General features: G+C 31.2%; 1 protein-coding gene across 16 annotated transcripts in view; it reads left to right on the top strand.

Annotated features, from left to right (window-relative positions):
• Rbfox1 (RNA-binding Fox protein 1) overlaps nucleotides 1–13,680 on the top strand; it is a 101,296-nt gene extending 87,616 nt beyond the window's left edge. For 12 of the 16 annotated variants that reach the window (XM_036363771.2, XM_036363770.2, XM_036363795.2 and 9 more), the window contains 7 exons: nucleotides 1,722–2,211; nucleotides 3,472–3,535; nucleotides 3,696–3,749; nucleotides 6,748–6,819; nucleotides 7,648–7,802; nucleotides 9,376–9,442; nucleotides 9,533–13,680. In XM_036363771.2, coding sequence (XP_036219664.2) covers nucleotides 1,722–2,211; nucleotides 3,472–3,535; nucleotides 3,696–3,749; nucleotides 6,748–6,819; nucleotides 7,648–7,802; nucleotides 9,376–9,442; nucleotides 9,533–9,577 — 947 coding nt within the window. In that variant the 3' untranslated portion in view covers nucleotides 9,578–13,680. The remainder of the gene's footprint in view (nucleotides 1–1,721; nucleotides 2,212–3,471; nucleotides 3,536–3,695; nucleotides 3,750–6,747; nucleotides 6,820–7,647; nucleotides 7,803–9,375; nucleotides 9,443–9,532) is intronic. The other 4 variants (XM_036363790.2, XM_036363789.2, XM_036363787.2 and 1 more) reach the window with 3 other exon arrangements.
• Nucleotides 13,681–15,537: the final 1,857 nt, after the last annotated feature.

Raw genomic sequence — 15,537 nt, 5'->3', positions numbered from 1 at the left:
AAAGAGGCACTTGTTAGCTAAAAATTAAAAAAACGAGCCCCGCCATCTAATAGGTTTAATGTACATATCTCCTAAACCACGAAAATTACAAGAACTAAATTCGCTTAGTACAAATCCTTTAAGAACCCTACCAATAGTGCGACAATGGATAAAATCGGATTATAACCCCGCCCTCACCCGTGTAACGGTTTTGTTAAAAACTACTAAAAGTGTGATAAATACAATATATAGATGAATGTGCCAGGGACATAAAATTTTACACCCGAGATAGTATAGATAGAAGGCTTAATAGAAGCAAATAACAAAGTTGGACCCGACCGATATCAATTTGGTTGGTAATATTATCCTAAGATTCCTACATTACAATGTGAAAATGGGCAAAATCAGATAAAAATCACGCCTACTTTTCTTATAAGACAGTTATGATATGATACCCCAATTCTTGTTGCGAACTTTTTGTCGAAAATAGCGGTCAATCTGTGAGATATGTTATAGAAACTCGGAGAGAATTCTTTCTGATAATAGTATGGCTATGTCAAAAATAGATTGAATCGGATCAATAATGCCCTTAGCACCTAATAGAAATGTTATCGAACGTCCGGCTGACTTTATACCGCATAGTTGACTTTACTCCTGTCAGATATGTCTTATTGAGGATGATTTTAATATAATTTTCGTTAACAAGAATTAAAATGTAGGTATAAATCTAATTTAGTATATGACTAATAATATAAATACATAAGATACAAATTTGATGGCAATCCATTCACGATTTCGTCGAAAAATGAATGTTAAATTTTGTCGAAACATTTTTAAAATAAAGTTTTGCCCACACCTGAAAGTATTTCCCCGGATTTGATCCTGGTAAGTTGCCAGCGTATGAAATGTTCGGATACACCCAAACTTAACCCTTCCTTACTTGTTTTTAATCATATGAATTAAATAGAAGATTACACGTTAATAGAATCATATCTACTACAACTCATCTTAAAAATTAGCCCTTTACCCGTCATCATTACGTCCAATAAAGTATATCGCATTTAAATAATCACTCGATACAATTATTTTTTTACATCCGCAACGACACTTAAAAAAGCCGACTAAATCTCATGTTAGCAAACTTCAAATTAAGCTAAAAAAAATTTAGTGCGTAAATATAAGTGGAAAAACGTTTTGTCAGTTCCTTAAGAAAATTCAATGGCAACTATAATGTTTATAGCCTTAAAGCTTGTGGAAACAGAACGTCAAGGCTACCATAACAGTATTTTGTTTTGCTTGCGGCTACTGATCTCAGCTTGTTGAAATACGAACGCAACCTCCTTGAGCTTATATTATTTTGAAGTTCTTTTGTTCATTGTTCAAATGTGTGAAATGATAAATTTAATGATATTAATATGCCAATAGATATTGATAAAAAATGGATACCACTGACCAATTCGAATAATGTCTACTATTTAAACGATTAACAAAACTGTACTATGTGTTGCGAATCATTCAATCCACATTCTCAACAAATTTTCTATTTTAACAAACTTACCGACATACATATATACATTTAACGTTAAAAAATATTATTAACAAAATGTTGTATTCAATTATTATTTGATCCTCGCATCGAATACGGGATATTTAATAACCAACTAAACTCAAAAAATTCGCTACGGTCTGCCATGCACATTGTCGAACTTAATCAATTGCTGCCTGTATCATCAATCCAATAGCTACTGTAGCAGCCGCTGCCGCCATGCGGGGTGTAGCAATCCATCGCGGTCATATGGGAGTTGTAGGTGGACCATTCAACCCCACATTGGCAGCCGTTGCTGTAGCTGCACAGCAACAACAACATCACCACCACCATCACCAGGCACACCATCATCCACATCATGCTCAACAAACCGCACACCACCAATTAGGATTGCAACAAGCATTGCAAGTGCAATCAGCAGGAGGCACTAACCAAGCTCACGCAGTTGCTGCAATTCAAACCAGCGCCGCTCAACAACAACTGCATTCAATAGCTCATTCAGCAGCCGCTGCAGCCAATTCGCCACAGGTAGCCAACGCCGCTGCTGCTGCTTATGCTGCACGTTTAGGTGCCACAGGTGCAGCCACTCAATCGCCATCCGCTGCAGCTGCTGCATCCATAGCCGCCGCGGCAAATGCAGCAGCCGCAGTCAATGCGGCTGGTACCGCTTTACACGGATTCACACCGTAAGTATTAGTAATGTTGTTTTTTTCACTTGTGTATTGTTGTATTGCGCATTTTAGTACATTTATAAAAATAACCGCATTTAACGATTTGGTCGATTCATATCAATATTTCGTTGCTTAATATCATACAAACTCCACACTGTTGTATGAGTAATATAGTCACAGCTATTAACTTCTTAATGGCTCAGTTAGTTATACATATACATAGTTTAATGTAGTTATGAAAATTGCTTTTATCTATGAAATTATGCAAAATATATGTGAAAAGCCTATATTCACACTTACTATATCCAAAGAATTAAACTTTAAATGCTATGTGTGATTTGGAGAGCATATGTACGAGTATGTATTTTAAATAATAAACAATGGCATGCGCTTTATATCAGAATTATGCATATTTAAGTATATATGTCCTATTAGTATTGTATGCACTTATATATATTAAAAAAATATAGTTTTCATATTAAACATTAGTAACTTCTAAGGGCGGAAGTGTGTACATACATATATGTACATATATGCAATAATTAGAAAAGTTAATATCTTACAATGATTAGAACTTCTAGAATAGGCAGCTTTATTGAAATGTGAAAACTACACATAACTAATTTCATAAATGTTTTAATAATATTATATTTTAAATAATTTTATATCCTCAAACTATTGAAGACTGCATGTCTTGACGTTTTACTGAACAAGGACACTCAATTCATAATTGTAGTAGTGATATACTACTTTCAGTAAACGTATGGAACAAAGTGCATGACATTCTAATAAATTTGCAAGTATTAAATGTGCCGCATTTCAATTTAAAAAATATGGTATATTTTCTGTTTAGTCATATTTCTGGAAACCCTTTACTACGCATTTGGTATGAGTTAAAAGCAAGACGTTATAATTTAGTTAATTTAGAAAGAGCTGAACAGGTGTAGCGATTAGGGCAGAGAATTTTACATACCACAGATTGACACAGTTAGAAAACATCAATGAAAATTATTTTCGGAAAGAATTTATAGAAAGGAAAGAGTTTGTAAAAGTGAGTTCCAAAAATAGCTTTAGTATGAATCTTTGATTTTACATGATAAAACATTAAGGTTATTCCACCGCATAACATTCAAGGTCGAAATTGAGAAAAGTATAAATCATTTCGATCAATAATATTTGAATTTTGCTTTTAAGTACCTATTTCTGTAAAATGTAACAAGCAATGGTATGTGAATTTTTGAATTTGACTTAATAATTTTTATATATTTCATACAGCGTCTACTACGATCCCTTCCTAGCAGCTGCTGCAGCTTCCGCTGATCCGAACCTGCGATTCCAGGTAAATTTAAAATTCTACAAAATTATGCTTTTACAAAAATTCAATTAGTTAATAGGTAATATAATAGTTATTTTTTAAGTGTAATTTTAAAATTAATTCGACATCCGAAATTTGTTAATTATCTGTGTAACAACTTGACATCGTACTACGAATCTTACAGGCAGCCAAACCGGTCGCAGAAGTTCCAGCCGCACAGCCAGCAGCCATATTAAATGTAATTTTAGATTTCTCGATTTTTGATCATTCATTGCTCTCGTTGTTTATTTTTCCCACTTTTGAGACTATCCAATACTTTTAACGAATTAATTTTGCATTTTTTTTTCCAAAAGTTATTATTATTTTTTTTTTAATTTACTAACGATTATTCTTTAGTATTTGCATATTTGTATTTTACTGTATTCAGACGTTTAATGATTATTTTTTTGTGTGTTACTAACGGTATATAAAAGGTATTTACTTATACAAATTACATAAGCGGTGTACATACATACATATGTACAAGTTTAAAAGCGATTCAAATAACCATGTAAATTTCATATATGTACGTATGTACAATTCTAACTACTAACATCAAATAAACTATTTTAAACTAGTATGAAGCACAAGAATAATTATGATCAGACTGAACTTTCCATACAAGCAACAGGTACTTTTTACGTGTTGATGTCCCAAGGGAAACAACAAAAATAACCCCTAAAAAATGCTAAAAGTTTGGATAAACCAAACCATAAATAATAAATATAAGACATGACGAGGCTTCTATATAAAGGTTTACACATAATTAAGAAATGGGTTAATTAAATACCTTTGAATAGTCAAATAAGCTAATAGGAATCAGACTATGGTAAGATGGAATCACTAGAGTTTATTCAGCTATAATTTACAAAAGCGTATTAGGAGTTGCCCGTTAAGAATGTTATATACCAAATATCACACAGATTTTTCAAGTGGGTTGTGAGATATTAACTCCATTTTGTTACTGTTTATGCTCCTACCTACTAACTTTGTAGTTTTCAAGATTATTTTTGGCAAACATATGTATATTACTTTTGGTATATCACCATCATATATATTGCTTAAATTCATCATATCACAGTGTTATGGCCAGCTCAATTGCAATATCAATCTGAGAGTCAAGTATTATGTATGCAAAGATCCATGAAACCGTGATTAGAATTAAGATTTTAGGTACCGTACTGTAACAAACCTATGGTATACATCGTGACCTAAAATGCAAATAACGAAACATCACTTTTCATAAGTTTACAGGAGATAAAGTTTACAAACGATATAAAATAGTCACTACCCATATTGAAACAAAACTTGGAATTTGGTTATAACGTGAATATATGTAATATTTAATGTATTGAATAGTGAGCAATAAAAAAAATCGCTATTTAGAATTTTTGATTAGACGATATTTTGCATTTTAGATGACGATATATATTTTTGACTTTAAATCTGAAAATGTGTGGTGAACTGAGTATCTAAGAAACAAGTAAGCAATGTAAAGAATATGATGGCTTGAGCAACGTCTCAACTATTTTCATCATTTTTTGGTAGTAAACTAAAGCTTGCAAAATAAATTTTTATCACACCTAAACCTTTTCATAATTCGTTAGTCGACAAAAAATGGGTGGGTTCAGTTGATTACGAAAACCACATACTTATTTATGTTATGCTTTTGTTATTCCATTAGCCTTTTATTTCGTTTTCAGTATGAGCTAAGTCATTGCTTTTCGATTTCCACATCCTCTAAATCGGAACTATCATCGAAAATTAAGTACATCACCAAAGGGGAATTAAATCCCGTTTACATATGTACCGGCATAATGAGCGTTTTTTTTAAAGGGGAAAGTAAAAAAAATACTCAAAGTATTGATAGAAATCAATCAGACACCCAATTTTCGACTTCTTCGTAGGAATCGAAGTGCTGCTCAGCCAATGCGTGTCCCATCGATAAAAAAAAAACAGTGGTAATCAGAAGGCCCAATTCTGGTGAATACGGCGGGTGGGGTAGCAGCTCCCAGCCAAGTACTTTGATTGTATCCTGAACCGGTTTTGCTTTGTGTGCAGATGCATTGTCGTGTAACAAAATTACTTTGCCGTGTCTTCTGGGCCATTCAAGTCGTTTTTCGTTCAATACATGGTTCAAATTGATCAGTTGTTGTCTGTAGGGATTAGTATTAACAGTTTCACCAGGTCATGATATATCACACTCTTCTGATCCCACCGAACACAGAGCATTGCACTAAATCGATCTGTTTTTGCAGTCGATGTTGATGGTTGTCCCTGATTAACCCATGATTTTCTCCGTTGAAGATCCTTAAAGTAAATCTATTTTTCACCGCCAGTGACAATTCGTTGCAAAACTAATTTTCTTTCGTGTCTTTGGAGCAAAATTTCTTCAAAAACTTGTTGGTGGTCTCCCACGTCCTTCATTTCTCACATCAAAATCATTGTCTCTGAACCGTTGAAATCATCTTTTGCATGTTGCTTCTGATAGAGCATGATCACCATTTGCCTCGACACGCATTCGATGCACTTTTCTTCAAATGGAAACTAAAAATGAAGATTTTCCGCAAATCATCACTTTCGGGTATAAAATTTGACATTTTCAACACAATGACAAATATTTTGATTTTGTTTGTTCACTGTAAGGTTATTGAATATGTTTAACAGATGTCATACCAACCAAACAGAAAAAAATTAAGGCTCGTTCACAACAAATGTTCCGTACCAACACATCTGTATCTTAACGCGTATAAGGTGGCATTAAAATTCTGAATGTTTAGGTGGAAAACCAGTTTTGGATAGGTGATAGATAAAAAAAAAGTTTTGTGGATCTTATATGTACGTACGAATTACACTTTTCTGGAAAACGCAAATATGAAAATAGGCATATTTTAATGCAAACTTTGAATTTTGTTTTGTAAGTTTAATTTATATAATTTGTTTGTAGTGATCTTTAACTTCTTACAATTATTACTCTCTTCATATCTACATTTATAACCAGTTTGTTGCAAGCATTTCCGTATTCCCTATGTATATATGTATTTTAAGTTAAACGTATTCGTTTATACATATATAGTATTATGACATATGTTTTATTTGTTGTGATGTTAATATATGTATATGTAATACATTCATACTGAGTTATTTAAATACAACAAAAACAATTTCAATCATGTAATCTACTTGAAAACTTACAGCGCCGCACTGTGACAACGCTAAACAGTTCCCCACATACGATCAACCGCATTCCGGTACCACAAAACGTTTTGGTAAACAAAATAAGCAAAATTTGTTCAAAACATCAACAAGTTGTCTCTTGTTTTTATTTCTCCTTTATTGTTGTCTACTATGTTTATTGTGAAATTGCTTTAATTTTTAATTAAAAATGCTTGTTTGCATTGCTTAAATAGATGTATAATAATTATTTTTTTTATGTTTTGGTTGATTCTAATGTTTGCAAGTATTTGTTGAAGTGAGTCCTTATTTGTATGTACAAGTATATTGTATTGTACATACATACATATGTATCACATACGCAAAATTTGTTCCTAGGTATTCTAAGGCATGCCTATTCAATGGTTGTTTCTAAATTAATATTTACGTTTTTCCCTCCACTTCGTTATTATTCTTAACATTAGTGTATTTATTATTGAAAACATACTTTTATATTGGTTATTGGTTGGCTTGGCTTGATTTTCCGGATGTTGCTGTACGAAACAAATTCACACTGGGTTACACCTTTTTTATTTAATATTTACAATTTAGGCATGCCATGCTTAGTCTCTGTGGACAGATCTCTAAGTATTTCAGTTTAGAATAATACCAATTATCTACTTATGTAATTTCCATTCCTCCATCCTAATATTGTATATTTTAATCAAACATTAAACATATACGAGTATATGCCAGTAGTTACCATTCCAACAATTTAATTTAATTAACGGTTATTTCGATTACGTCCAGTTACTTACAATTTCGTTCTTCGTTAGAAACGTGTAAAATACTTTATTACCTTCACACATTCTTTTTCATCTTTCTGAATGGGGTTTTCTTTACGTGAGATACTTTAATTTATATTTGCATCTGACCATTTGCAGGCCACAGCTCCGCTTCTAAAGACTCCATTGTCACAAGCACAGCAGGCGTACGCAACAGCCGCCACCACATACACAGCGGTGGCCGCAAGGGCCGCATATGGCGCAGCAGCCGCCGCTGCACAGCCGGCTTTAGCCGGTTACGCTACTGTCGCTGGGTAAGTGTCCTTTGGATATAAAAATCATCTACCAATATTTCGAAATTTTACACTTACCTTATATCCTGAATCCATCCAACTTGTATACTTTTGTACTTATGATTCCATAATTCGAATTGAGGCTATTCCAAACTCTTGCATACTATGTAGCATTTTCCAAAACATATCTTTTGGTATAGTAAGAACGTTTTTACCATTGAACATATCAATTACTATGATCGTAAAATTACTATTCAATTACAATTCATCATACCAAGAAAGCATGTCCTTAAATATATATGTGTGTGGAAACTTCACCACTATAATATGGTAGTTTGGTGCATCAAAATGGGCAGAATATCTGACGAATCAATTATCTTTCAGGATTAAATCGAATGAATATATAGTATAGTATATTTATTAATTATTAATATTCAGTGTGAGAATCCGAATTGCGTACATAATCCAATAAAATTCCGGAATATTGGTTGCATTTATTTAAATTTAAATAAATGTCGTAATTGATTGAATCCATAATAAAAGGCAAAATAGTATTTCCTCCTTATTATGCAGCTATAATTGAGCGAATATAGCTGCCGTTCGCAACAGAACACCAAATTGTACTTTACGAAAGATTATCGTTAACCAATCGCAGACAACTCAATACGAATACTATCAACCTTTATTATAGTAGATAGAATTGACAAAAACAGGAAACTGATCAAGAGCAAGAGTAACATTGTCTTACGAATTTTAAAGTTTGAATACATTGAATATCTTTAAAGAAAATATGTGTACCTAATTTTTTTATTTTTTACAAATGTTGCTAACTGAATAATTTACCAAACTTGAACTTCGCGAATAAATTTTTTTTATGAATTTTTTAAGTAATATTTACTTTTACACTTTTGTTGTAAAAAAATGTTTCAGAATTTATCTATTGATGCATTAATATGATTAAAATAATATTTGTAATTGTGCATAAACGCTGCATTCTTATAAATTGATAGTAAATAATTATTCAGATGAAATCGAAGTCAACGCACAGAAATTTAGTAATTTCAGGACGAACGTACAAATTAATTCAATTCTGCTAGATATAACTATTTTAGATTATAATGAACGTCATTGTTTAGCATTTATTTGTTTCATTATCGAACGCAAGTATAACAACAACTGTAATATACTAGACTTCCGCAATAGTAATATAATTATTACTTGTATATATACTTATAATCTTACAAGAAACTTATGGTTTTACACACTCATTCCCTAATTTTTCTATTTATAGCAAAGTGAAAAGAAGAAAAACCGAAATATCGATTAATTTAGAATTTACTTTAATTAATGCGTGCAAAATTCTCACAAAACTAAATAATTTTTGCTAATAATCATCTCAAGATACCCATTATTTATGCCAATCGAGATATGAATCAAGGAAAAAAGAATTTTAATTCAGTTCATGAAATCATTAACATTTTAACTGCAATCAACTTCCCAATTATTAACACTTCATCGAGAAAATGTTTCTTGAATATTCGTAATTTAATTTTGCAAACTTTACGTCACTTCCTTTATATTCTGTAAACCCCAGATATGCAACAAGAGAGTATGCGGACCCCTATTTAGGACATGGAATAGGACCAGTGCCCGGCTATGGGGTAAGTTTTTCACACATATTTCTCAAAACTATTGCACAATTATTCCTTTATGATAATCAAATGCATTTAAATATTTTATTTCAATTATAGGCAACCATGTATCGAGGTGGATTCAATCGATTCGCCCCATATTAATGAGAGAAATGGACAATGCCATGCACCAACTGTCTGCTGACTGGAAGTCATCGCAGCTATACTCAACTTTTGCAAATCTGCTCTATTTTGCACATCACGTGGAACCAAATTAAAGATTATTATATAAGAAAAACGATTTTATGTTACATTAGGATGAATATGAAATCGTCGAAATGCTCAAGAAATAATGCAATTTTGAATTATCAACCAAAAATACTCATGCAAAGCGTAAAAACAATGAGATTAAATCAAATATTCAATGCATAACAAAGCAAATATAAGAAAAAAGAAATGAAGATTATCATATATACATACATGCATATGAAATAAAGGTATTGGGCCAAAACAATACCAACAATTTAAAAATTTAATAAAAGAAATGCATAGTTGTTAAATTAAATGTCGTCCAACCAATATTTAAAAATATGATAAATACGTACATAGATACAAATACTAGTAAGTGAGAAAACATAAGCCAAAACTTTAATATAAATTAATATCCAAATGCAAACAAAAAGAGAATATCCGGGATTGTCTAAGTATTTTAGCCGATTACCATTTATCTGATTATGATATTTGGTGTATTATGAACATTATCAAAGTCACTCCTTTCTTTAATTTGTGCATAAAAGCATACAGTGTTTTAGTGTATTCAGATTAAATGAGAAAATAATGTAATGATGTAGCATAGATGTGCATTACTATATGCATATAGTACACAGTTTGCGATAAATATCAAATATAAATTTATAAGAAATATAAAATTTGAGATTATTTCAAATTACTCGTTTGAATTGAGTGATTCAAGAACTTATATACCATACCCTCTAAATTCATTAAAGCAACATTTTAAAACTAATTATAATACATTTAAAAATCATGAAGAAGATTTTTTTTAACCCGATCGTAGTTCATATAAATCGAAGTATGACACATTGTCATTTAAACTATTTTACTTCATCGCTTACTTATTCACATTGGCAGCTTATTTCCCAACAATTATTTTATTCAAATATCTAAATGGTCAAGAAGCAAAACTTAATGCTATAAAATAATTGACACTTAAACATATCCTAATTAGAAACAAGATGATTTGAATATTGTAATAATGAAAACTTTCTCTCTTAAATATAAATATTCAAATTCTTGAATATTATTGCAAAAATGTGTTGTATTTACTTGTGATAAAAATACAAAGGAGTGAATATCCGAAAATCACTTCCATTATAATTTAGTTTTCCAAACAACTATACTCATAATATGTACTCCGATATGCAATCAAAGACCTTCCTGAAACAATTTAAAAATCGCCCAAATCTCCCATGTATGGAGGTGTTAAAAAGTATTTGCTTTTGAAATAACGGCATAAGTAAAAATTTATATAATGTTATTTAAATGTTCACGAGTGCAGCTATGTATATCACAAATTTTGAGAAATCAATTATATTTTTTGTTTTTAAATTTATAAAATAGGGTTCTGAAAAAATCGAACCAATTATTGTATGTATTATATGTATTTTAATAAGTGTGTTTGTGCTTTGCTGTCGCACCATTTAAATAAATATCCAAATTCTTCCGATAAATCGCTGAAGGGCACTCAAAGTGGATAAAATTTGCTCAAATTATTTTCACACATATATATATATATATATATTCTAAAGTATCCCTTAGATATGAGTTGGGATATTTATATGTCAAAGAAGAGTCTATGTAAGCATATAATATGTTGTATAAAAATCAGGTTTATTTTATAAATTATTTCATTGACATTGTGCAGCCAAGATCATATCGGGCTGTATATGAATTTTTTGACACCAGAATATTTTTAAAAGGTCAAATTAAAACGCAAAAACCAACGGATTAGAAGCACAAGTAGGATCAAAATATGCGCATACAAAACTTCTCTACAACTTATTTTAATTATAACGTGAAAAAATACATGCATCAATATATTATATGAATAAGAAATTTGTACAAGTATATTTTAAGAGTTGAACAATTTAAACGACCAAAAATAAAATTTAGAAGTATTTATAAATCACGCAAAAATTCGCGCAAATTACTAATATTAAGTGATTTTTATGGATTATTATGAATGGCGATACACATGTAACAATATTTACACACATGTCATCTGATAAAATATATATGTAGATAAACCACTTGAAAGCGACCTTAGTCCGAACAAAGTTTATTACGTAACGCCAAGTAAAAAAACTAAGATCCATAAACCTTAAAATTTCATTGAAATTGTTTTTACAATGAATATTTTATTTTATTTTTATAAATTCTTTCACTTGAAGCCAAAGTCTATTATTTTAGTTAAACCATCTATGTGTTTAGTTTGTAGTGTGATTACTTTAGTATTTATTTTTAAATGTTTTACAGTCGTAACATATAATGAATTTTCAAAATCACATTATCATCGAATGCAATGCATTCGGAAAATTCTCATTTCAATTTACATATTTGTTCTTTATTTTAATAGTAATAGAAATATTAAATAAACGCAAGAATTATGTTGCAACATATTATGTATATGTATGCATATGAACGGTTTAAAAGTTAAATCAAATCCATTTATTGCCAAATAAATAGCTTTTAATTGAAAACACTAACTAAACAAAGATGAAAAAACGAGAATCTGAGAAGTCCCAATAGCAATCAATTTAAAATGTAATATTTAATTCGTATAAAATCAAATCTGTGCAATTTTTTACACGTGCACATTGGTAATTGTACCAACAAGCGTTCGAAATATTTGCTCCGCACAGCACCTTGAAAGCTTAAATTTGAATGTTTTGTCATTTGGACTTTTAAATGTTATATAGATTTTTTTTTTAATTTAAAACTTAAAGGGGGCTAGGAATATTTATTAATGAGCATTCTCGTCATTATTTGTAAGATTTTTCACCATCACAATCGATTTAATATTTATGCAATTATTCTTTTCAAGAATTATTAGTACCAAACAAATTGAATAATATTTCTGAATTCTGTTGAAAAGTTGCACGACACCGTTTTAAAACTATATATGCTAGATTTCAAACAAAATTGAACAAATTGAAACCTCTAACTAGCTCTAAGACAATTTTTAAGTATCTAAGCATGTATTGCGTGCAATACATACTGTTTTAAAATACACAAATTCAAGTTATGAGTGAAAATATCATGAAAATAAAAAAGCTCAAAGTAATTATAAGAAAAATCGTATGAAAATAAAAGTAAATATAATACTCACGTAGGCATAACATTAAAAGTTAATACAGAAAATGTTGATTTCAAGTGATTTTAATTGATAATAATTATATTGAATCACGAAGATAAATATTTTGTAGTAAAAAAAGTGCAAAATTATGGTGTAAAAATATTAAAGAGAAAATCGTTTAAAAGAATACCGTGAACGAGTATATGAATTAAAGTATAGAATTGTGAAAATTACTTAAATGTTAGATCAAAACGCAGATGTGCTGAATTAAGATTGTTTGTTCAACATTTTATTAAAATAGTAGAATACGATTGCAAACATATTAAAAATATGGATAATTAATAATAATAAATTTAGAGCGTAAAATGTGCCAAATTGTATAAAATGTTATAATATATTGTACTTCTTCATATCTATTGTGTCCCTATAGCTGTATTAATCGGCTGAAAAACACTGAAAGGGCGATTTTGCAACTTCTACTATTATCTGAAATACATTCTAAAGTGAATTAAATTTCTTTTATTAAGACTTATAGTTTTCATATCTACTCTTATTAAACTTATTTCAACATATTTCAACATATGAAAATCGCATATATAAATTATTTTAATTGCACTCCTTATAATATAAATCAAGTACTAAAGAATCTTATGTAAGCAATTAAGTGCTCATAAGGATTAGACTCGGAATTAACAAAATTAATTTGCAACCAAATGAAAAACTCCTAAAAAAACATTTTTAATAATGTTTGTATGTAATGACACAATAAATGATTTTGTTCCCACTTGCTGTTGGTCCTATATCATCCATCATTTTTCAATTTGTAAGGTTGTGAACTGTGAAATTTTTCAAAGCAAAGACACAAATAAATAAATAAATGAAGTGAAAAACTAAAGCTGATCTCTAAATTAAAAGGAAAATTAATAAACTCAGGTGAAAATGAAAAGGAAAGTAACGATGTTAATTATTCTTGTTAATAATTACAATATTTACTTATTTCATAAGAATAGAAACCACTTTGCATAGCACTCTGCAGCGTTATAACTTGTAGTTAGATACGATGAAAGCAAATTCGTTCAATAAACTGTTCACGCCTTAAGATCCACACGCCATAGTATCAAGCCCAACTACGACAGTGCTTAATACAGGACCTACATTCAGCAACCACCATAAACAGACGAAATTTGTAGAATATTTTAATAACATATTAATAAAGTAATCAACCTGTCTCTGATCACTCTGATATGTAGATAAACGAAAGACCTGTATCACAATTTAAACCTTGGAAACCACCTGTAAAGAGGAGTAATGTCGACTGACCCATGTCCAGTCGTAAATATAATTAATTTCATTTCAAACTGAAATTCTGAATTAAGTAAATTAATGGCTTCGCGTGGGTGAGGGCTAGTGCAAGTAGGCTCGACAATGATTTCTCGAAATAGTTAAAGCTGTAGAAACTTCTTAAACTGAAAACCCTAGCAACCAATGCTATATATGACTGAAATAATAATTTATTATTTCTCCTCTAAATAAATACATAAACAAATAAATAGAAATTAATTTAAAAAATAATAATTAGGTCAATGAAATATTATATATGGAGGATAAAGACACAAATCGCTTGTTGAATATATATTTTTGTTATTATTATTTCATATTCCATTCATATTCCACATGATGAATATTTCTTTTTTGCGAGTGAGGGGGTGGGAAAATACCTTCCCCATCATCAATGCTGGCAACGGTATGTGCCACTTGCAGGTCACTAAAACGCCCTCTCTAGGGAACCGTCGCCCATCCTGGAAGCAGTTTGCCATTACTTAAGTGTGACGTTCAATTTTTCTCATTGATAGATGTACATCTGCGCACCTGCGTCCAGGTCCCGTCTTTTTCCGGGTAGCAAACTTGCTGTGGATTTAATAATCCCCCAGTTTGCTTCCCTCTGTTGTTGTTGTAGCGACAGAATTCTGCCGAGTTGACAGTCCTTGGCCGGAATAAATCCGGGTCCGTTCCGGTTACGTAGACCCGACTGTCGTGGGAACGGGTCTCTCCAGCATGACGCTAATAAAATTGTTCGCGTTTATTGAGTCAATCAGGTTGTAGTTATTGTTGTAGCGGTTATCTATTCCCCGCTTGGGTGGTAAGTACGCCATTCACTGAGAGGGAGTCGGTGAATGTATTAATAGCTCCACTGTGAATGGTGGTCAGTGCATGTCTGAAGTTTGTTGTTTCCGAAGTCTATTCGGCGTACTCTTCGATGTCGTCGACGTAGTCAAGGAGGGACCTCTTAATGTTCCCAGGAGGCGCTTCCGCTTCAAGCAGACGACTGCAGGGATAGTTTCTGCGAAAACATCCCAGCAGATACTGCTTGGAGAGAAGTTCCTTGTGTTCCCTGACCGGAAGCATACCGGCCTCGCTATGAAACTGTTCAACTGGAGACATCAAGAGGCATCCCGTAATAGTCCGGAGTGTAGTATTCTGACATGTCTGAAGCTTCTTCGTCTGCGTGCAATTATCAGCGTACGAGGTAATGAAAATTCCCTCTGGTGGTTGAGGGAGTTTCAAAATGTAGAAATTAAAAAGTTACAGGGAGAGCATGGCAACGACAAATTTATTACGGTTGCTCCTCTTTTCATATTCTCTTTTTGAAGCAAATTCTATGAAAAATATGTATGTATGGCAACATAATTCCTCTTCTCTTCCTTCATTTGTTTTTTCAAGCTAACGATTCTATAAATATGTATTTCACAAT

This window comes from Bactrocera oleae, chromosome 6, assembly GCF_042242935.1.
Source record: "Bactrocera oleae isolate idBacOlea1 chromosome 6, idBacOlea1, whole genome shotgun sequence".
Lineage (NCBI taxonomy): Eukaryota > Metazoa > Arthropoda > Insecta > Diptera > Tephritidae > Bactrocera > Bactrocera oleae.
This window is presented reverse-complemented; position numbering and strand designations above follow the sequence as displayed.